Source organism: Rhinolophus sinicus, chromosome 12, assembly GCF_057876585.1.
Source record: "Rhinolophus sinicus isolate RSI-liver-muscle chromosome 12, RSI-T2T, whole genome shotgun sequence".
Taxonomy (NCBI): domain Eukaryota; kingdom Metazoa; phylum Chordata; class Mammalia; order Chiroptera; family Rhinolophidae; genus Rhinolophus; species Rhinolophus sinicus.
The window spans coordinates 16384196-16408774 of NC_142512.1; the positions used below are offsets into that span (position 1 = coordinate 16384196).

A 24579-nucleotide genomic window follows, 5' to 3' on the forward strand; every position below is an offset into this window, starting at 1 on the left:
CCCAAACTCATAGGCTGCTGTTACCAACCTTCTATACCCATAATTTCCTTTACATCCCTTACTACTCATCGTACTTAAATTCCCTTAGAGGTAATGTTTAACCATATTTTATTCTCCTCCTTTCATTGAGTAAGGCAGTTACTTAAGCATGACTCAAACAGAATTTGAATAACACTTCCCAGCCAAAATTGTGATAGCAGCCTAGCAACTGCAGCCAAAATGCACATATATAAATTTTTAAAAGTTGAGGAGAAAAGTGTAGTCTTTTCAACAAATGGTACGAGAACAAATGGTTACCCCGTAGGGAAACAAAATGAGCACTGAGAAGAAGTGAACTGCTGATACAGCGTGGCAGCCTGCACGGGGCCCCAAGGTGTCCCCCTTCTAATCCCTGGAAACTTTGAATGTTCCCCTCCCTGGCCAGAGGGACTTTTATGTTAACGATCTTCAGATAGGAGAGTACCCTGGACTATTGGGGTGTGCCCTCAATGTGACCAAAGTGTCCTCACAATAGGCAGTCATGGAAGATGCGACTGCAGAAGAGGAGGCAACGTGACAACCGCAGCAGAGCCTGCAGTCGTACGGCTACAAGTCAAGGGCAGCAGGCCGCCTTGAAGCTGCCAACACCTCAACGGTAGCCCTTTTAAGACTCGCTTCAGACTTCAGACCTGCAGAATTGTAAGAGAATAAACCTGTGTTTTAAACCACCAAATTTGTGTTATAAACTTAAATTTGTTCCAGTGGCAATAGGAAATAAGTAACATAGATAAATCTACAAAACATCATGCTAAATGAAAGAAGTCTTAGACAAGAGTACATGCATGTTTGATTCCATTTATGTGAAATTCTAGAACAGGCAAAACTAATCTATAGTGGAAACAAAGCACAGTGGTTGCCTGGGTGGTGGAGACCTGACTGGGAAGGAGCATAGGGAACTTTCTAAGGTGATGATATTTGTCTATATTTTGAAAGGAGTTTGGGTAACAAAGGTGCATCTGTTTATCAAATCCCATCAAATGACACAGTTAAGATTTGTGCATTTTATTATATGTAAATTTTATTTCAAAAGGAAAAAGAGCCATAAATAAATATTAAACTCTAGTTGCTAATATAAATGTTGAAATGTATAGGATGACGTGTACTAATGTCTGTAACTAACTTTAAAAGGCATCCAAAAATAAAAAACATTGATGGATGGATAGAGGATAAACAGATATATGATAAAGCAAATACAGCAACATGTTAATTGTAGAATCTAGAAGGTGGGCATCTGGGTGTCTACTGTAGAAGCTTTTCAAGTTTTCTGTATGTTTGAAAATTTTTCAGAATATAGTATTCGGGAAAACAGTGGAAGGGAACACTCACCATTTTTTTCTTCCTGCATCCAAAGATGAAGATCAGTATAAATGATTTTATTATATCTCTGGCGAACTGTCTCCTGGTATTTCTTAAAAAAAAAAAAAAAAAAAAAAAAAAAAAAAAGTTTAATTTATGAGAAAAAATTAGTTTCATCACAAACCAGAGCTAGTAAGAATGCTAACAGTTCAGCAGATACGCCTGATGCAGACACAATTTCCAGAAATGGGCATCTGCCAGGCTAGGAAGTGATCGGCTTATGAGGTGAGGTCTAAAATAAAATGAAGCGATTAATCTAGTTAATCTAATAGAGACGAGCACTGTTCACGAGAACTTGCTGTGATGATGGAAACGTTCTATATTTGCCACGTCCAATACAGCAGCCACAAACTACTGACCACTTGAAATGTGAGTAGTTTGTTTAATCTTAATTCACACTTACATGGCCACACGTGGCTAGAAACTACCATTTCCGACACTTTGGGTCTGAACAGTTATTCCCAACAAGGGGAAATCAGTCACAAGAGTAGGATAAATCTTTAAATTTTCAAATAGCAACAAAAAATTGTCTTCTCTATAATATTTTATTTAGCAGCAAAGCCAAAAATGAGATGTAATCATGGTGCCGTTAAAAACAAAATAAAAATGCTGAATTGGGAGTTGGAGACCTGGGCTCTCACCCTCCCTCTGGCAGGAGCTGTTGTGTGACTTTGGCCACATCACTCTGTTACTGGGTCTCAATTTTCTGCTCTGAACAATCCTAGGGTTGAGCGGGGTAACTTCTGAGATGGAAAACTCTGAGAAAAGCATCCTAAAGTAGTACCAGGAGAATTAAAAGGTAAACCTATCTGTGATGTGTCAGGGTCACACGCTAGTGGGGTAGAAGAGGCGACTGAACAGCACTGATGCGCTGAGGGATGAGGAATTCGATGGCCGGACGGTCCTGGTGTTTTTCGGATCACATATCAGTGACACCAGGGAATATGAATAATGATCACTTCCTTAGTGGTCAGGTAGTGTGGATACTTCATGCCTCATTTCATCTTTAAAAACACCCTACTTATTAGAGAGGGTAAGTGACTTTGCCAAGGTCCTACACTCAGCTGGCAGTTGAGTTAGCCTTCAAAGTCAGCACCGTGTGATTCTGAAGGACTAAAGCTACCTCAGCGCGAGGAGGAGCTGCTTATGCTCCACCTCAGCAGAGGCCAGCCCCCAGCGGCCAACTGGAGCTGGCAGCCTCAGGCCTTCCTTACCTCCATTTCCTCCATTCGGATGATCATGGTCTCCAGATACGGGCTGTCCCTGCTGTCCCCCAAAGCGGCTAAGGCATCAGGCTCCAAGATCTTGGACTGAGTCATAGCCCAGAACTCACGAGAGGAATCTTGTAAAGAATTATCCAGCTGACGAACGTTATTGGATTCACAATCAGCAGCGGTAGTCTACACAACAAGGGAAGGGAATGCAAAGGCAACACAAAGACAACAGAGGAACTTAAGAGATTAACAGTTCAAGTGGCAGAGTTTCTACATTAAATCAAACTTCTCTTAGGTCAGTAAGTATCAAAAGCAGTCACATCAGTGCAGTTTTTACCATAGTCATTCAAATGGTAGCATTAATAACCAAGTAATACCTTTATTGTCCATGTAAACTATTGTTAATACCCGTTTTGCCAGTTGGTAAAGCAAATGTGATCCTTGTGCTCAACTCAGAACAGTATTTTACACATCACAGACTCCAGAGGATGTATCTGCTCTTCTTTGACTCAATGCTTTTGTAAGAACATCTTGTCCACAACATCACAAAGTTCATGATTCTTTGTCTTTGCTTGAGACTTTCTACCTAGAACCTGGTAGAGCTTCACCAGCCTCTCTTGATACTGTATTCTTGACATTCACAAAGCACTTTATACCTTGCAAAGCATTTTCACATGCGTTGTACTTCTTTTTATTCTAATATACACATGTCTATATATGATTCTAATATATGTCTAGAATCTGCTCTGAAAGAGGCTTTTGCAAACAATGTCTGCTGATGAAATGATACCAGGCTTTGGGATGAGACATTTCTGGGACTAAATTCTGGTTCTGCCCACTGATAAGCCTGCAAGGTAGGCAAGTTCACTTAATCTCCCTGGGCCTTAATCCTCTCATTTGTAATATGGAAATAGTTATCTTATATTTCAGAGTTGTAAGGATTACATGAGCACTTGCATATTGGGACACTTATCACAGTGGCTGGCAAAAAGTAAGATGCTCAATGAATGGTTATTGCCATTGCCAATGTTAAAACCTCTTAAGAACTCACAGAAGAAAATATATGACTGACCAATATAGATCTGAAGACATGTCCAACCTTAATCAAAGTTAAAGAAATAAAAATTCGTTGAATAACCAATGCAATAAAATTATAAAAAATCTAGAGACAAGTAAACCAATAATACAGGTCTAGTTAATTAAGATGTGTGCATTGAACGTGTAATAGTTTTCATCTATCAAGAATGGACTATCAAGAACACTTTGTGCCATTAAAAAAAGATAAGGAAGGTCTCAATATGCTGACAGGGAAAGATCACCAAAATATAAAGAAAAAAAGCTGGGTACAGAACAACATATGGTATCTGTTTGTGGGAAGGTTTAACTTTTTATATTATATTATGTTTTTTCGGAATTGCTTGAAATTTTTTAGCTATGTGCATATATAACTTAACTAAAAACAACACATTTTGGAAAAATATATTTCATTTGTAAGTTCAGCTAATGACAACTGCAGCAGCAAGAGACAAATATTGTATAACGGTACCTTCTGAGAGCTTTGTCCTGGTTTGAGAGATTGTCTTGTCTACAAGTAACCTACTGAGGGTTGTATTTCACTTGTAAAGTACAGCACGTGTCTTCTCCATTTTAGAAAGGAGAATTCCAAGTATTTGCATTCAGGGTCACGCAGCTCTTTTTTTAAGTTAACATAGCAAAAATCATTCTTTTCACTTCATCATGCCAACGGTGATTAGGTTTTTTGTTTGTTTTTATTCAGTTATTTGTAAACATTAACTCTTGATGGTGCTGCCTGATGTTTAAGAGCATCCCAGAATACTACAGACTGGATAGAGTTACTTTTCTTTTTCAATAAACTGTATTAAAGACTAATTAATGCCTACAGTAGAATTCTTATATAGAAGGCTGATCATTCTTAATAATGTTCAAACATGTCTACTTCTCTGACAACACAATCATTTCATTTTTCTTTCATATAAAATGCCACACGGAGTCACCTCCCTCGGTTAGATGTGAGTCTCATTACTTTGCTAGGAAAGAAAGTATTATTCGGTGGCTGTGCTGCACAAAACACGAAGCCACAGTACACCCGACGTGTAAGAGCAGAATGTAGTGTTAGAAACCTCACCTCATATGAGATTCTGTCACAAGATATTGGTACCATAAACTTATAAACACAAAGATTATGCAAATATGCTGCAGCTAAAATACTGCTTAATCGTAAGAATAGGGATACTTTCTCACAAAATCTTCCTGTTCCAAAGGTTTCTTCCTGTTCTAAGGTCGTTGGGCTGGTGGTGCTTCCTTCTAACTCAAACCATCACACTTGCTCTGAGCACATAAAGCAGTCACCTCTTTCCAACCTCCGCGAAGACGCAGTGGATGCCACAGGCCCCTGCCACTCACAGCTCCGGGGGGGGGGGGGGGGGGGGACATTCCCACACACATGAACCACAGTCCTCCCGAGGAAGAGCGCAGGGGCGGGCAACCACAGAACAGGTGGGGTTTCTTTCCCTTAAATGCTATCATTTTTTTCCTGCGCTACCTCTTCTCTCTGTTAGGCTAGATATTGGTCATTATCGGGTTCTGAAAACATGCTTGCTTAACAATAAATATGAGGCCCTCAGCATAAAGGAAATTAGGCCGGTAATGAGCAAAACTAGGCTGAATAAAAGGAAATGAGGACAGCCATTCTTCTGCCGCAGGCCATCAACATTCAGGGTCACGCAGGGCACCCACATTCTGTCATCAGGAGGAGAGGAAAATAGCCGCCGACAAAAACCTGCGGCTCTAGAGATTTCGGTGAGCTGTTTGCAAGGCTGATCTAAGTCACTGCTAAATATACACTGTAAGAATTAACATAGCAAATGTGAAAAATAACTTCCACCCTGCTGGAGTAGGATAATCTCGTGTTTGCACAGTACTCTGCATATCATTTTCCTTACGTCCGAAGACACTGCCCCGTAATCACACCAGTGTCAGTCTGTAATACCCACACTACACAACACACACCTCCTCTGCAGGCTGGGCTGTCGCTGTGTTCACTGACGGCCGACCCTTCAAATGAGTATCTGCTTCCAAAGAAGAATTGACTCTCTATCAAAACAGACAAGCATGTTCGTGAGTTATAACAATGTACAACCCATATTAGTACAAATGAATTCGGCTACCAGAATAACTTGTGTGTGCATCAGCTTTAGTTACATGAGGTTTGTTGCAGCAATTCGAAGCACTTTGTCACCATGAAATTAAATGCCACATGTTCATTTTGGCTTTCTGCCCCCTTTCTTCCCTCAGCTTTGTAAACATAGTCCCAGTAACTGTGTGTTTTGATGCAATTACTCCACCTCTCTGTTCCACAGTTTCCTCATTGATAAAATGAGGAGGTTGATTTGGTCTCTAAGAACCTTCCTAGTTCTATTTTCCTGAGATTTCCATGAACCCTAATAATAATTTAATATTTCTTAAACTACAAATACAGAAATTCAGTGGCCTATCCAGGAACCCAGAATGTCCTTCGTTTCATTTAAGACGATAATATTCTATGTGACCTCATCTATTCATTCTATTTACAGGGCGGATCTACAGGGTCTGGCCACAGCACTCAGCTTACTGCTTATAGGAAGATGACACAACCTGTTGGTAACCCTGTATGCAATTTCATCTTCAGAAACGTACTGGTTTGTGCACAGACGCTGTCCTAACATCTCTCTCCTTTCGAAAAACAGAGCCAACCGTTCCAAACCACTGAGGTGAAGGGCACAGGATTAGAGTGGAAGCAGTTAATTCGACAACAACATCACCAACAGATCTATTTGATTAAGAATGGAAACTGCAACCTAAACTCATTCCCCAAACGAAATCTCACCTATCTCAAAAGTGGGACTTCCTCTCTCCTCCCCTGGGCTTTCCCCCTAAGCCACACTGGAAGGCATACCACAAGTGTGTGGTTGTCTGCAGGTGCCCACACAGCACGCTTCCCACACTGCACAAGAAGCACTGCAGCCTCCAGCTGCCAGACACTTAGTGCTATAAAGGGTCAGCGTGACCTCTAGAGCAACTCTGTTTATTCTAGAACTTCCAGAAGGCAAGCAAACGAGAGGAACTACATTACCTGAGCCTTGGCCAGGAGAGGCTTCAAATGCTCCAGAACTGCCTTCTCTACCTTGTCTGCTAACTGGGTGGCAGAATCACTATTTAGAAATAAAATTGAAAATTAAAATTGAAAGCAAGAAATTATCCTATTTTGCATATTTATTTACCACTCCAGGTGAAGGACAATCAAATGAGTATAAACCCACAATGCTTCCCTCATTTTAACGGCCATACAAGTCCTCTGGGGATCTTGTTGAAATGCAGATTCTGATTCAGTTGGTCTATGTGAGGCTTGAGATTCCGCATTCCCAACAAGCTCCCCGGTGATGCAAAACCTCTGGCCCTGGACCCACTTTGAGGACTAGGGTTCAGATAACATCTGAAGTATGTTAAGCTCTCAGCGCATTTTAAAAGAATAATGGCTGCCTCAACAGGGTAGAAGACTGAACAAATGAAATTTTGTTCCCTCCGCAAACCCCACAATAACAGAGATAGACATAAACCCACAAAAAGAAGGGGAAAAATGATCCTGGAAAACAGGACAAAAGTAATAACCAACTTAGCTGACCTGAGAAATTTGAATTCTTGGCCAGTAATGAGAAAAACTGAGAACCCCCACAATTTGCACTGTTGACTTAAACAGCACAAAAAAATGCAAATTAAAACCAAACAAGATACCAACACACTCTCACCAGAATGGCTCAAATTAAAAATATGGACAATACTAAATATCAGCTAGGATGGGGAACAACTGTAAAGTAACTCCCATACTAACTAAAGATGGAAAACAACCCACATGTTAATTCACAGAGAATGGATAAATAGACTGTGGGATATTCATACAATGGAATACTACTCAACAATAAAGTGGAATGAACTATACAGGGCAGCCCACTGTTCCCCTGACCAGGTTTCTTCCAGAACATGCCAGTGTACCTGGTTCACTTCCAGAGGCCCCAAAGGTGGTAAGGCCGATATGTGCACAGACTCATTCATGACCTTGCCTAAAAACTCTCAGGGAAGCTCAGGGCAGATTCTGAGCCTGACTCTGTTCAGCCTACGTGGCCCTGGGAATCTTCACCTAGTACCAGCAGCACTGCTCTTTCCTTGTTTAGCTAGGCTTGTGCTTGCCTCTCAGTTTTAGGTGATGGATTTATGAAAAGGGTAATGAAAAGATTCACAGGACAGAATCAAGACAGTTGTTAGCTCTGGGGGGAAAGACGAGGAGGCAACTGAGGAGGAACACATGGGAGTTTTTAGAGGAGGGGTGATGATCTGTTTCTTGGTTTGGGGTGGTGATGCACGGGTGTTCATTTTGTCATATTTTGGATTCTATGTGTGCATTTAGTATGTTCTTCTACATGTATGATTTTTCAAATAAAAAAAATACTCAAAGGGATAACTGGGGTACGGAGGATTACATTTTTTTTATATGGTCCGAAGGACAAGTGAGTAGGAGTCATAGGAAATCCAATTCCAGAACAATCTAAGGTAATGCCTTCTAATTGCTACAGATAACTAAGGAAGGGGCTGCCCCAAATGGTAGTGGCCATCCCATCACAGAGGCTGTGTGTGAATATGCTGGACAGTTACTGCATGGAGATAGGCCAGACGGGCTGGAACCATCAGCTGCAGGAAAAGATCCTTCAAATCCTAAGATGCTGTGATTCTATGACTTGAAATGTTAACTATAGACAAAAACAAACAAAAATCTTGGCCCTCTAACGATATAGCCACAGCCCTTCTAGTCTGGGAATGAACGCTCTCTCCTGACTGGTGACAGAATGCACATCTGTTGCAATGAGAATTCTGTTCATTTGACTTCAGGTGAATTATTATCAGAGCTAGAAAAATGAGCCAATTGCAGGAGCAGCCGCATCAACTAAATTTTCTCACAAACTCCTTCATGCTTATAGTTAGGGGGTAACACTCTTAGGGGGCAAATGGAAAAAGGCAACCTATTCAAAAACCTTAGGCTACATTTAAGTTAAAAAGACATTTCTGTGCATTCACTCACATAAGCAGACATGCTATTACAATAACCTCCTACAGGGCCAAGAGAAAAGCACCTTTGAGGGCAACACAAACAAACAGATATAAGACTCATCTTTCAGACAGAACTTCTCCCAAATTGTAGATGTTTCGTCAGTTATCATTCAAACTCCACACAAAAGAAGCATTTCCTAGCAAAAATACTGCATAAAACACATGTAGGCATGTAGGTGTTCATTCATTCATTCATTCATTCATTCATTCACTCATTCATTCATTCAGTGAGGTTAGGCCTAAATAGTCCTGCTTGGTTGGTAAAACTATCCAGACCAATTAGAATTAGAATAGGCAAGCATTCTTCCTCAGAAGCAAACACATACCTCAAGTTGTGAAGTCTATCCACTTCTTCAGTTTTGAGTTTATTCAATTCCTTTGTTCTTCTGGAAGTTTCAGCATCGAGCCAATCAAGCCTGGAGGATAATACAAAACAGTCACCCTAACTCTCCTCATAGCTTCTTAGGTGACTTCAAAGTCTTCTAAGCAGGCAGGCAGCCAACAAAGAGTGTGACTACATCTCTAAACAATCTCAATTAGTTGTCAAAATAGATAGATATAGACCAGGCCTGCTTTCTCTTTCTGTACCTCAGGAATAGATATTTACCTCTGTTTTTGCATTTTGTCCATTTCTTCGGCTTTTAATTCTCCAAGTTCCTTCAATGTTTTGGAAGTTTCGGCATCAAGCCAAGCAAGTCTAGCAGACAGTACAAAGAGTCAAACCAATTCTGCCCCGACCTGCAGGGTGCTATCACCACAGAAACGAACTGGAAGTCAGGGTCCCCAGAACGCCCATCTTGGCTCCACAAAGGACCCAGGAGGTAACGCAATCTTTCTGTACCCGTAAAGCTCTCCATGTAACGTTCTGTGTAAAAAGACATTTCTGTGCAAAAGTGCTCTCAGCTAGTGTGTAGAGCAACAAAAAACTGCCCACGAATATTGTCAAGAAAACGAGCCATCAGTGGACTTTGGATTTCTTGTTTGATTATAAAAATAAAGCTGTTGCTGTGGCTACAAGTTTAGACAAAGAAGTGGACTCCCAGGACAGCCATAAAGGCAGAGTGAAGTTAAATAAAAACGGAAAGGAAAAGCTAACTCCAAACAACTTGACTGTGTGTGGAAGGGCTTTGATTCTTTGAGCTTAGGATATGTGAATATTACCAAATTATTTCATGGCCCATTTTCATTTTTGCTTTCCCATAACTGCAAGAACAATTTCAGCCAAACAAACGCAGAGACCTGTTTTCACTGCTGTCTTCTCATGGAATGTTCTCACCTACGTCATCACTCCCCATTTAAGGCCTGTTCTTCAAGTCCTAATTTATTGTCCATCTCCCTCCACGAACCGTGGATCTCTACAGCAAGAAGTATCCCGTCCCCATCCTAAAATCTCTCAGTTCTTAACCCTTTAGATTTTAGGGTGCATACCATGTTCTATCTTAAATTACAGATAGTGACACGTCCTCCCTACTGACTGTAAACAAGTCGGGGTTGGGATTCTGTCTTTTTAGCTCCTTTTAATAAAGTCTCCATAGCTCACAACTGTATCATATGCAAAACAAGCAAGTGGTAGGCAACTGACACACATAATTTTTGAATAAATGACATAAGAAGGAATAAAAGAGGGGTTCACTGTCTAAGCTGTAGAGCTTGACAGAAAAGGTTAGTAACTGACATTTTAATTAACCAACTTTATTCATAGGGAAGAAAAGAAAGAGTTTACTTTAGAATTTATGTGAAAGGGGCCCTTAAATTTTCGAAGATTTGAAAAATACCAGCACAAACCTAGCTGCTTCTTGCTCAACAGCACCTCTCAATTGACCTTCCTCTCGAGGATCTTCTTGCTGGACAGACTGCTCTTTTGTGACATCTTTGGAGCTGGATTTCACCTTTAACCATGCAGCACTGCAAAAAACAGAAAAGCATGCCTTTATAAAACCATTCACTTCATACCCAATGGCTCATCAGAAGGTGCTGTCTCAGAGAAGACCAGAGCATTAAAGGAATGCTGCTCCCCAGCATGGGGCCCTAAAGCGGAAACAAGTGTGAGGAAGGGTGAGCTCCTCCAGGATTCAGGCTCAACGTTAAAGGAGAGACTTTCGCCTTTGCTTCATGGGAGCAATCACTATTTTAAATGGAAAAAAAAAACCACACACACACAAAAAAACGAACCTGTCAATTACAGAATGATGAGTGAACTTCAACAAAACCCTGTTATAATATACAGATTTGGGTCACTAATTACATTCCATGTTACAGAGCAATTCTGTACCTTTACAAGGCCTAACACAGCACTGAGCTAGAAGCCTTGTCCGCTCCCCTCCCCCCCCACCACACATACTGGGTTTCCCCGAAAATAAGACCTAGCCGGACACAATCAGCTCTGATGTGTCTTTTGGAACAAAAATTAATATAAGACCTGCTATTATATTATACTATATTTACTATGTTATATTGTTATATTATATTATACCATATCATATCATGTTATTATATTATAATTATATTATATTAATTATATTATTATATTATACTATACTATACTATACTATATTATATTATATTATATTATAGACCCGGTCTTATAGTACACTAAAATAAGACTAGGTCTTATATTAATTTTTGCTCCAAAAGATACATTAGAGCTGATTGTCCGGCTAGGTCTTATTTTCGGGGAAACACGGTACACTTTAGAAGACAATCCACTGCATATTTTTAGCTTGCAATAGACATGTCAATTAATTGATATGTTTATAAGCTTATCAACTGAATTCACAGTCTATACTAACACATTATAAAAATACAGAATTTAGAGCAGATAAACGAAAAAGCACATTATGACATCAGAAGACCTGATATTAGTCCCAGTTCTGCTAGATAAGCAGGACATTCAATTCTCTAGACAAGGTTTCGTCAACATTAGAGGGAGGGCTGATAGACGAGCATAACCATTCATTCAGAATCATTCACAGTCTTAAGGGGAATCCATTCTGTTTTCTCACTCTGTTTTCTGCCAGCCTCCGATCCCTTTCCACTCGCTTTTCTCCCCACATTACTGCTTTTTGCTGCCTTCCTTTTACTGTCCTACCTGCTGGTCCTTCCCACTGTGCTTGCAAGAAGTATTGTCCTATGGTAAACAAGCTCTCCTTTATCTTTAACCAATTCCCCAAAGACTATTTCCACCTAACAGGACCCCGCTGCCCCTGGAGGACAAGACCCTGTCTCGCTCTGTGGAATGACAGCTCCTCATTCTCCACGTGCTATGAATGCGAGTGACACAGCAATAACGTCAGCATTATCCGAACTGTCCCTTGCAGTCAGGCAAGTACCTATGAGATGTGTATGGTTTTATAATTCATAATTATCTTCACTTGGAATTAGAATTACTTTAAAGTATTTATTCATTCGGCAAAGATTTACTGAATGCCTACGAAGATACACTAAGGGTCAGGCATTAAACATTCAGGTATACGGAAGACACAGTTCCTGGCCTCAAGTGACTAGAATCTATTGGGTGGAGGGAAGCCCATGACCCTCCACACGATGACATTATCCACACGATGTCGGGGTGGCCGATCGCAAGTTACTCTACCCATAGTTGGATAGGAAAAGGGAACCAACGGTCTTTAAGGCAAAAATGTCCCATGTATTACTCACCCAAAGAAGCTTTTCTGTTTCATGGGAACCAAGGCTGTTGCTTTATTTGCTCTAAACAGTAGGTCACCTTTGACCTGTGGAGGAAAAATTAAATCACATACCCAAATGGCCCCTCGGACGTGACATACCATTTAGGGGATGCTGATGGGGAGGTGGGGTGTGGAGGTATCCAAGGAGCCCTACTGTCTTTCACAGGCTGTGGATTCATTTTTAATCTGGATGAGACTGTTGTCCGTTGCAACCTGCTTTTGCTGTGAGATTGGGTTGATCTACTTTTTTCAGCTTTGTGGAATCCCTGTGAGAGATAAATATGAATTATAAAGTCAAATGGACATCAAAGAAACTGGTTTTAGCTCCTGACTTACTGAAGCTTCAAGTGCCCCTACGCTATTCACGCATCCATTCAGCAAAAACCAAGCTGTAAAGCACTGTGGTAGAAAATTGGGGGAGGGTGTAAATTATACTGACACAACCATGGTTGAGGCAGGGTGGGGTAAAGGAGGTATCAAATTGGGATCCCTGACTTTACCATCTTTTTATATAAAATATATTTATTTTTATATTTTTTCCTAAACAAATAAACAAAAGAGGTAAACTGTAAAACATTCTTGGTTAAAAAGCTTTTACCTCACTGAGCCTCAGGTTTCTCGCCTGTAAAATGGGTTTATAGAAGATTACATAGTTTCTAGAAGATTATATAGATTAATATAAGAAGAGAATGACGATGAAGGAGAGAGCCATATGCCATGTAAACGGAATGAATCCGGCTACTTTAAAACACTGCAGAGAACGAAGCCGTCTCTAGAGAAGAGCCCCAAGCTGAATTCAAACAGACTCAATCCTGACTTCCCACTGACCCACCCCCACCTCCCCGTAAGAGTCTGTCTGGAAAGGAAGAAAGATGTGACGCAAACCCACAATCTATCAGTAACCGGTGTTAACTGCTAAATATCCTTTTTCCAGGGTCACTTGACAACGTATCAGTTTGCTACAGAAGCCCCTGGACAGCATTATCAAGTGGCAGTAATCACATTATTCAGGATATTTAGACCAGGAGGTAGTCTTCTGGCCCCTGGTAGGGCTTTAAGTTAAATTTTATATAAAAGCTTAAAATAAAATATAGTTTCAAGCCAGTTGGCTCCCAAAGCCATATTAGAAAATACTCACTGTAGGATGCCTTTTAATATGGAGTGGTTATTATTTATTAATATTTATCTTTAGCAGGCACCAAATCTTAATCCCCTTACATGTCACACTTCCAAATCAGAAGCAGAAAACAACTGAATTTTAAAACAGCTTGCCGGATTAGGACTTCGGTATCAAATTATTTAGGGTCTTACCAAATCAGCACAAGAGAGAACACCCTGTTCTAGCAACAATATTAAAAATTGCTATTTTTTTGTTAAAAAATAAAAACAACCTAGAGCTCAGCTAAGTTAGCTTAATTTAGATAGTTGGACCTAAGGGCTCTGGCATTCAAACGCCTGAGAACTCAAATCCTGGCTCCACCTCTTACTAGTCTCTATGACCTTGGACAATGTCAGGTCAATACAAATGGGCCAAAAGAAAGAAGTGTTTTCATACTTGCTGTAGTCTTGCCGATGCCAGAGTATCTTTCTTCCTAAATGGCACCTGCTCAGTCACAGGCTTCTTTTCCACTGTATTTGTTTTGGTCAGAGCTAATGCCTCTTCTTTGAAGCTTGCATTTTGGTCTCGAGTAGATGGAGCTTCTTCCGGAAGCACATCCGCATCTAACGCATCAAACTCATTCTCCAACCTCTGGGTCACCGGATGCTCTTTATCAGGTTGATACTTATCTATGTGGAGATTTCAGAAGGGCAAACTGAGGGAAATGTATTTAAATCAAGTCGGTGAGAATGATTATCTACCTACCAACAGATACTCTCCAAGTATCTATCTAAGCCCTGTTTAAGAACTGAGTTGGTTTGTCACTAAAGCTGCTCCTCATCCTGTGATTATTACACCTCTACAAGCAGAAATCTAAGGGTCACCTCCCACATTTACTCATTCACCTGGTCCCTTTGACCCTAATTCTCAAGTTGCTCTTGTACTTATCTCTGTCCTTCTTGTCTTTCTGCCACTACCCAAGGTCAGGCTTGCAATATCTTGTGACTATAGTAATAGCATCTCCTAACTGACCCCTTCTTTTTTTTTTTTTTTTTTTTTTTAAATTTTATTTTATTAAATTTATTGGGGTGACAATTGTTAGTAAAATTACATAGATTTCAGGTGTACAATTCTGTATTAACTGACCCCTTCTTTATCATCAACCACACTTTCACCAGGCTACCAGAATTGTTTTCTAAAATGTAAACATTTAAATATCACTTCTCGAAAACTTTGATGGCTTCTAATTTGGTACAGAATAAAGTCTGAACTCCATACATGACATTCAACTAGCAATGGGAAAGGAAATAAAGCTGGGTTTATTTGAAGATGAGATAATGCTTTCTATATAGAAAATCCAAAAGAATCTACAAATAAATTACAATTAAAAAAAGAGTCCAGCAATGTCTCTGGATAAAAGAAGAGTAACGTACATAAATTAGTATCATTCCCACATATCAAAATAACTAACCAGAGAATATGTAAGAGAGAAAAAATTACCCTAAAACACTGGCAACAAGAACTATAAGGCACTAGGAAGAAATCTAATGAAAGAGATACAAGACTTTTACATAAAAATTAAAGGTATTTTTAAAGGACATGAAAGAAGATTAAAAGAATAAATTATTTTCATGAATGAAAGAAACTGTAAAGACATCAGTTCTCCCCAAAGTAACCTATAATTTCAAATGCAAATTCAATAAAAATCCCAATCTTTTTTTTTTGTGGATCTAAACAGGCTGATCCGAAAATTCTTATGAAGAGTAAAATCCTAAAATAGGCCAAATAGTCGTGAAAAACAAGAAAGTGGGGAGTGGGACAGGGGTGGGAGTCTCATTCTACCAGAGATACAGTGTTCATTATAAAGCTGTAATAATTAGAGCCGTGGGAGTGAATGAAGCAGGAACACACAGAGACCAATGAAGCAAAATGGGCACGACAATAGCAGCAGGACACATCCGTGAGTGCGAATTGCTTGTTCAACAGCTGAGACTATTCCTACCCACGGGTAACAAAACAAAACAGGATCCTTGCCTCACACTGAACACTTAAATTCTAAATGGAACAAAGACCTAAGTAAAGGAAAACTTGAAAGCTCTTAGAAGAAAGTATAGACAGAATACCATGACAACATCAGGGCAGAAAAGGCTTCCTTAACTCAAATATAATATTAATATATTTAAATTTAATTACACTAAGCTACAACTTCCTTTTGACAAAAAGACCCCATCAAGTCAACAGACAAGCCAGCGTCTGCAAGTAGATATCTGCAATGCATAATTAACATAGGATTAACATCCAGAATACACAAAGAACAGCTACAAATCTATTAAGAAAAACAAATAATCCAACAAAGAAATAAGCAAAGAATAGAAACTAGCAATTTAGAGAGAAAAGCTAAACTGTTAATAAAGACATGAAAAGGTGATCACCAGTGATCAGAAAAATCCAAATTAAAACAGTAAGGTACAATTTTACATCCACCAGACTGTGGGAGAATTTTTAATGTGAAATACCAAGTATAAACAAGGATGTGGAGAAACAAGTGCACTCACAAGCTCCTAGTGAGGCAGTGAACTGGCTCAACCACTTGGGAGAGCAACTTGATTGCTCTAGAAAAGCTGAACACTCGCCCACACTGCAACCCACAAGTTTCACGTCTAGGACATACTCAGCCTTAGAGGAAGTCTCACATGTGTACACCAGAATACATGAGCGAGGATATACAGAGGGTGCCAAAAAAATGTACACAAGTGGCCACTTTGGTCAACGTTGCTCAAGCAGTAGTTTGCTGTAATCAGAAGTGTCTGGACGCTGATGCTAACCACTTTGAGCACCTCTTGTAATTGCAGAAGTCAAACGTGACTTGTATTCATCTTTTGTTATCAGTATACATTGAGTATTACAATTTTAGTAGTTTTTTCCTTTCTTAAAATGTGTATACATTTTTTTGGCGCCCTCTGTATATACTATATCACTGTTTATAAAAGCAAAAACTAGAAACAGCCCAAATGTCCATCAGCTAAGAGCTAAAAATAAAGGATGGTATTTTCATATACAGGAAACCTATACAACAGCTAGATGAATAAATTAGAATTCATATATCAATATGAACAAGACTTACACACATAGGTGGAGAAGCAAACTGCAGAATGATGCTTACTGTAAGATACCATTTACATGAAACGTACAGCATCTGAGACAATACTGGGCACTGCCTATGGATAGATACATGAGCAGTACAAGTGTAAACACAGAACAGGTCCATATTATAATAATAACAAGAGGAACCTCCAGTGAGGGATGGAGGGGAACAGAATGGGGAGAGAAATACAAAAGAAACTTCAGCTGTACCTGTCATATTTTAGTTCTAAAAAACATTCTGAAGCAAATAAAGCAAAAATGCTAAAATTTGTTAAATCTGGGTAGTAGATACATAGGCGTTTACAATTTTCATTCTTTTTCTGTATGTTTTAAATGGTTCATAACGGAAGGGAAATTATATTCGGGCTGCGCTAACAGCAGCTGGTCAAGAGCCAGATTCAGCTCCCCTGAATCACGTCTTTCATCTGGCACTTGTCAAGGCCATGGAGGTTAGTTACACAGCAAGGAAATATAAATTGGAAAGAACACTATGATTAAATCCTCAGTCTATAATTTATTTAACCCCCCAAGTTTACACATAGCAAGCCAACTCCGACCTCTCGGTCCTGACGCCTTTTCAGTTATGATTTGCATAAATCAACATGTAAATGCAGAACAAGGTCCAGGGCGGCTGAATCTGTGGACTTTGCTAGTGGTGGGGAGGGAGCCACCGTCCTTACATATGACGGGTTACACTAGTGCAATCAACCATTCCAAGAACATTTCAGAAGCCGCTACAGAAACTCACCAGCCAATAGTTATATCAATCAGAAGATCTAATTAGGCTCACACATACATCCCAACTGAAAAGGGCAGAGAGACGGTTTTCCACCTTCGTAGTTCCCTATGACTTCTTGAGGGTGAGGAGTAGGGAAGAGGAGACTTTAGGAAGTCAGAATGGACAAATTAGGTAGCGTGACATCTAAAACAGAAACAGAAAACACAACCTTCTCAAATCGAGATCATAAGGGCAAGAATCAAAACACAAATAAAATAAATAAAAATAAGAGGGACAGGCTCTCCTCCTGCTGCCCAAGATGCCGAAAGGGAAGGAGGCTACGGGGAAGAAGGTGGCGCCAGCCCCTGCTGTCATGAAGAAGCAAGAGGCCAAGATGGTGGTAAATCCCGTTTGAGAAAAGGCCCAAGAATTCTGGCATCGGACAGGACATCCAGCCCAAAAACCTCGCTCACTTTGTCAAATGGCCCCGGTACTTTCGGCTACAGCAGCAAAGAGCTATTCTCTGTCAGCGCCTGTAAGTGCCTCCTGCCATTAACCAGCTCAGTCAGGCCTTGTACCACCCGACAGCTAACCGTGTTTCCCTGAAAATTAGACCTCGCCGGACCATCAGCTCTAATGCGTCTTTTGGAGCAAAAAATTAATATATGACCTGGTCTTACAGTAAAATAAGACCAGGTCTTATATAATATAAGACCGGGTTGTACATTAATTTTTGCTCCAAAAGACACATGAGAGCTGATGGTCTGGCTCGGTCTTTTCTTCGGGGAAAGAGGGTAGTTAGTCATCAGGCCAATCTGGCCAACAAGCACAGCCCAGAGACAAAGCAAGAGAAGAAGCAGAGATTGTTGGCTTGGGCTGAGAAAAAACCGCTGGCAAAGAGGACGTCCCCACCAAGAGGCCGCCTGTCCTTTGAGCAGGGCCGAATACTGTCACCACTTCAGTGGAGAACAAGAAAGCTCAGCTGGTAGTGACTGCACAGGACACGGGTCCCATCCAGCCGGCTGTCTTCCTGCCTGCCCTGTGCTGTAAGACGGGGTTCCCTACTGCATTCTCAAGGGCCAGGCCAGGCTGGGGCGTCTAGTCCCCAGGAAGACCTGCACACTGTCACCTTCACGCAGGTTAACTCGGAAGACAAAGGAGCGCTGGCTAAGCGGGCAGAAGCTATCCGAACCAATTATAATGACAGATATGGTGAGATCTGCCGTCACTGGGGAGGCAATGTCCTGGGCCCGAATCAGTGGCTCGCATTGCCAGGCTGAAAAAGGCAAAGGCTAAAGAACTGGCCACGAAACTTGGATGAGTATACACTGTTGCGTTTTCTGTACATAAAATAAAAACTCTCCTTCAAAAAAAAAGGAGGGCCACTACATATGGGGAGGATGTATTAAATTTGCAAAGAGGCTAACTATAACTACACCCCAATTTGTAATACAGACGATAACAATGATTATTCTCTCTCACATTTGCACAAAACGTTTTTCAGTGTATGACATAATCCACACTCACATCTGAGCCTCACCATGACACACAGAGCAGGCAGGACAGTGATCAGTACAATTTTTCAGATGAAGAAATAACAGTGAAGTGTTCTCCGCAAGGTCACAAAGAGAGCGAGCGGCAGAGCCACATCTTGTGCCTTTGGTTCAGGGCTAGAACCATTTATCCTGCCCGGTCAGGGAGGATAGAGTTGTTCCACATAATTCCTTTTTCCAGATAACTGAAACTTATTTCTTTATGACCACATAGCTTTACTTTTTAAAAAATGGACAAAACTCATGTTTAAATGGCTACCAAAGATTTGTTTTCTCAGTTAGAATATGCCTGATATAATCTAACTTTTCTTTATAATTTGAGATGATTAGTATTACGAAACAACACCCTATATTAATAGCACTTAGTAATTATGTAATTTGCTATTTACAACAGCGAAGTCAGTCACGTAGCGTAAGGACTATTATCCCCATTCTACAGATGAAAAACATTGAGGTTTCGAGAGATGAAGTCATCAATCCAGGATCACAAACTAGCAGAGCCGAGACTAGAAGTGAGGTCTTTTTGGTCCACGATTTTCCCAGGGTGGTCTATCTTCCTGCTTTCTTATTGTTTCTAAGGTGAGTTTTAGATTAGCAGGGTTTCCAACTTCTCTCTCTGAAGCTGGTCCTCATTTTTCACTAATCAGTTATGGGCACATCTAATCTCCTAACTCATTTGGGAAACACAACTCTATGTGCAGGCATAGAAAGTTCTCCACACTTCCTCCAGAGTATAAGTCTGTCCCCAACACCAGAACTCAAACTACCATGATGTGCTGTTCAGAAGCCTTTTCTTATTCAATCACACCTCTTTGTAGAGTCTCTCACTTAAGGGCCTAACTATGTGCCAGACTGGTCACAGAAGGCATAACAGCAAATAGACATAATACTTGTCCTAAAGGGAAAGGCTGGCAAAGGCAGACACTATACTAGTTCTAACTGCCAACAAACGAAGTATCACATTATAGTGGATAAACACGTTAACAGTAATCCAGTAAATTAGGCTTTGTTACATTCATGTTAGAGGTGCTGCATTAAACTATTAAGGCTGCACAAAATTAGTGGCAGATTGAGAAATAAAATAAAAACTGGACTGATGTATGACTTTCAAATCAGTAGAGGAAACAAAATGAAACAAGAAAACCTTCATTAATATAGTAAATTACAACAAAGGAAAAATCTTGGCAAATGACAAACATAAAATAAGGTAGGAAGAAGTTCAAATGTATCATTAATCTCAGCAAATGTACGTTAAATACAGAACTCTACATCAGGTTTAAAGACATCAACAATAAACTATTTAAGACTTTCTTAAAATAAAACAGCAAAGGAAGACTGAACATAAAGGAATGGAAAATGTTATTCTAAGTAAATGCCAAACAAGTTAGGTAGATGAAGCAATATGAATACCAAACAAAACATAATTTAAGTGAGTAACATTAAAAAAGACAAAGAAATATTTAATAATAATAACATACAAAATCCACCAAAAAAATTGAACAGTCAGGAACTCATGCATCTAACAGCACAATTCCAAAATATACAAAACAAAAATGAATAAAAATACAGTGAGAAATTAAGGAAGTCTCAAGTATCATAAGAGACTTTAACATACCTTTATATCAGTCATCTATAGATCAAGTAAATTAAACCAGAAAACTATAGAAGAAAAAGAAATAAAGATTGGAAAGGAGGAAATCAACCAATGATTATTTATAGGTGATATGATTATATACACAGCAAAACACAAATAATCTACAGATAAATTATTAGAAATAAATGAGCTTAGCAAGGTTGCTAGGTATAAGACCAATATACAAGATCAATTGTATGTCTATACATTAGCAATGATTGAAAATAGCAATACCAAAGAATAAAGCTAATTAAACACAAACAAAACCACACACACACACACAATAAATTACTGAAGAGTATTTAGAGACAACCTAAATAAATGGAGGGATACACCATATTTGAGGGCTGGGGAATTCAATATTGTAAAAATATCAACTCCTCATCAAAATTCCAGTAGGCTGGTTTTCGTTGTTTTCAGGGGGTGGGGGTTGGGGGGGGTGGAAATTGATAAATTCTGATTCTAAAATTTCTATGGAAGTACCAAGGGTCAAGGTTAGCCAAGATATTCTGGAAGAAGAACAGGTGGCAAAGCTATTCCACATATCAATACTTAGAATAATTAAGATAGTGTACACTAGCATAAGAACCAATAATTAGATCAATGGAAGGGATCGGGGGTCCAAGAAACTGACCCACACATACAGAGGGTGCCAAAAAAATGTATACACATTTTAAGAAAGGAAAACTATATTAAAATTGTAATACTCAATATACACCGATAACAAAAGGTGAACACAAGTCACGTGTGACTTCTGCAATTACAAGAGGTGCTCAAAGTGGTTACCATCAGCATCCAGACACTGCTGATTACAGCGAACTACTGCTTGAGCAACACTGACCAAAGGGGCCACTTGTATACATTTTTTTGGCACCCCCAGTATGTGGATAGTTGCTTTATGCAAAAGTGGCATTTTGGGGAAAAATAAACATTTCAACAAATAGTGCTAGCTCAACTGGATATGTATGTGGAAGAAAATGAAACTTTTTTATAAGAAATAACATAGAAAAATGTCTTCCTAACTTTGGCATAGGGAAAAGCTTCTTAAACAGGATACAAAAAAAAGATACAAAAACAAAAATATAGGAAAGATTGCTACACTGGATTACAGTATAATTAAGAATCTGTTCATCAAAAGACACCACTGCAACATTTAAAAGCAAACCACATCATATTTTTATTAAGATATTTACAATATAGATAACAGAAAGGTTCCTTATGCAGAATACCTCTACAAGGAACTCCTACAATCAATAAAAAGGAAAGGAGAGAGAGGACGAAGGGAAAGAGAAAGTGAAAGATAGAAAGAGAAGAGGGAGGGAGGAGTGGGCAACAGACTTGAATTGGCAGTGCACAAAGGAAGACATGTAAATAAAGGCCTATAAATATATGAAAAAGTACTCACACCATCACTCATCCAGAAAATTGTAAATTAAAACCTCAATGATAGCCTTACACACCAACCAGGTGGCTAAAATTTAAAAAACTAATAATAATAAGTGTTGCCAAGTATGTGTAGCAACTGTTCTCATACATTGTTGGCTGGAATGTAAAATGATAAAACTACTTTAAAAAATCTTTACCTACTACAGTTGAACAAACACATACCCTGTGACATACCAATTATACTCCTGAGAATATACCCAAGGGAAACACATACTCACATGTACCAAAAGACATATATAAGAACAATCATAGCAGTTTTCTTCATAATTGCCCAAATATGGAAAAAATTCAATAATTAAAACAACTGAATAAATTGTGATATGTTCTACAATGGAATACAGTAATGAACATAAACAAATCACAATTACACAAACAGAACAGATGAATCTCACAAAGTGTTAAGTGAAAGAAGCCAGTCCCAAGAAAATACCTAATTATGTAATTCTATTTTTATAAAGTTCCAAATCAGGCAAAACCAAAGTATGGCATTAAAAATCAGAGTAATGGTTAATCTGGGAAAGGAGGTAGGGGATAGAGACTGAAAGAGGGTACGAGGGGATTTCTTAGTGGTCATAATGGTCTATTTCTTGAATTGAGCAGTGATTGAACAGATGTTTGTTTTTTGATAATTAATTGAGCTGTAAGTTTATATCATATATACTTTTCTATGTATATTCCACTGGTTTACTAGATTAAGCCACACTCTGGTATAAATAGCATAGTAAAAAAAATTCAGTATTAAAAATTTAAAACTATTTTAAAACACTATCAATACATATACCTCTTGTCAGTTTAACTGAGAAAAAGAAACAAGGAGAGGAAAAGAAAATCTCTTAGCAAAACAGGAACAGAAGAAAATTTTCTTAACTTCATATTCAGCTCCACCAAAACCAACAGTGAGAGTCACACAGGAAGAAGCATTTCGATTAAATCTGGGGAGGAAATGATGTCCACCATTAGACCTAACTATTACTCAGTATGATTCTGAATTAAAACCCAGTAAATAAAACAGAAAGAGAAAAAGTATAAAAATTGCAAATAGAGAGGCAAAACTTTACTTATTTATAAGTAATCTCATCTATCTGGAAAAATACAAAAGAGTTAATTAACTAACAAAATTTCGTATTTCATCAACTCTAAAACATCAAGTGTAAAACATATTATTTTATGCACCAACAGAAAATTTTTGAAATATTTCCAATTAACTGTAAGATAGCATCAATTTAAGAATATATCCCAATTTTGGAAATGTCCAAATGTATACTTTACCATAACAAATTAAAGACTTCAGCAAGGTGCCAGATATAAGAGCAATGTGCAAACCCAACAGCTCTCCTCAAAGTAGCAATAACCAATTTCAAAATGTAATAAAAGAAGATTCCACTCACAACAGCAACAAAAACCATAAAATATAAAAACTGGAAATAAACCTAACAAGAAATTTAGGAATTCCTATGTATTCCTATGTCAGAAATTCTTATATGCAGAAAATTATAAAATTCAACTACAGGGATGGAAAAGGGGCATGAAAAAATTGACGAGACAACTTCATATTGTAAAGAGTCATTTCTCTCCTAATTAATCTATGAACTCAGTGTAATACCCATCAAAATCTGGACCTCATTTTTCATGGAACTTGACAAGCTCATTTTAAATTCCTCTGAAGATACGCAATCACCATCAGCAAAATTTTGGAAAAGAAGAACAAAGAGGGAAGAACTGCTCCACGCAACATTAAAATATGTAAGAAAGAATGATGATTTTGCCTATGAAATTAAGTTTCTATACCAGAAAACGTATCAACAAATTTCAAAACTAAGCAACTAAGAGAATATTTGTAATATACGTAAACAAAAAAGGATTAAGATCCAGAATATATAAAAGAACTTCTATATACCCACAAGCAAAAGACATAGCCCAGGAGGGAGAGGGCAAAGGCTATAAATAGACAAACTGCAGAAGAGGAAAGAAACATGGATAAGGAACACAGCAGAGGAACAAAACCTTCCTCACTGGAAATCACGGGAATGCAATATAGAACAGTAAGATACCATTTTCCGCTGAGAGATTAGAAACATTTTTTTAATTTCATTACATAAAGCAGCTGGCAAGGATATGGGGAAATATATACGGATGGTCACTGCTAACAAAACATAATTGTATGCCCATTTTCAAGGGCAAGTCGACAGTATCTGTTTAAACGTGCACACCACATAAGCTAGCAATTCCACTTCCTGAAATAACAAAAATGTATTACCTATGTCAAAAAAACACATAAATATCAAATGTGTGTGTATATGCATATATCATTAAAATGAAAATAAACTTTAAAGGCAGGGGGGCTCTACCATTCTCCTCTGTGGGAACTTACTTTGGGTAGCCCAAACGCTATGATGTAGGAAAAGGGAATTTACTGTTTCATCCTCCTCTATGGAAGAATAAATACTCCAGCCTCCAGCCTGGGGAAGCATCTTGGTGACTATTCACTTATCCTCACTCAAGGACACCTATTGTGGACTAGGTTTTAAATCC

The 24579-nt window shown here is 38.9% G+C and overlaps 1 protein-coding gene and 1 pseudogene across 6 annotated transcripts in view; one reads left to right on the forward strand and one right to left on the reverse strand.

Moving 5' to 3' along the window:
- Positions 1-24579, reverse strand: part of KIAA0753 (KIAA0753 ortholog) — a 65528-nt gene that overhangs the window by 11792 nt on the left and 29157 nt on the right. For 5 of the 6 annotated variants that reach the window (XM_088801988.1, XM_088801987.1, XM_019743807.3 and 2 more), the window contains 9 exons: positions 14010-14242; positions 12554-12720; positions 10554-10673; positions 9376-9465; positions 9095-9184; positions 6742-6820; positions 5640-5723; positions 2610-2795; positions 1366-1447 (listed from right to left, as the gene is read on the reverse strand). In XM_088801988.1, the coding sequence (XP_088658114.1) occupies positions 1366-1447; positions 2610-2795; positions 5640-5723; positions 6742-6820; positions 9095-9184; positions 9376-9465; positions 10554-10673; positions 12554-12720; positions 14010-14242 (1131 nt within the window). The remainder of the gene's footprint in view (positions 1-1365; positions 1448-2609; positions 2796-5639; positions 5724-6741; positions 6821-9094; positions 9185-9375; positions 9466-10553; positions 10674-12553; positions 12721-14009; positions 14243-24579) is intronic. The other variant, XM_088801989.1, reaches the window with a different exon arrangement.
- LOC109453784 (large ribosomal subunit protein eL8-like) lies at positions 17628-19346 on the forward strand (annotated as a pseudogene).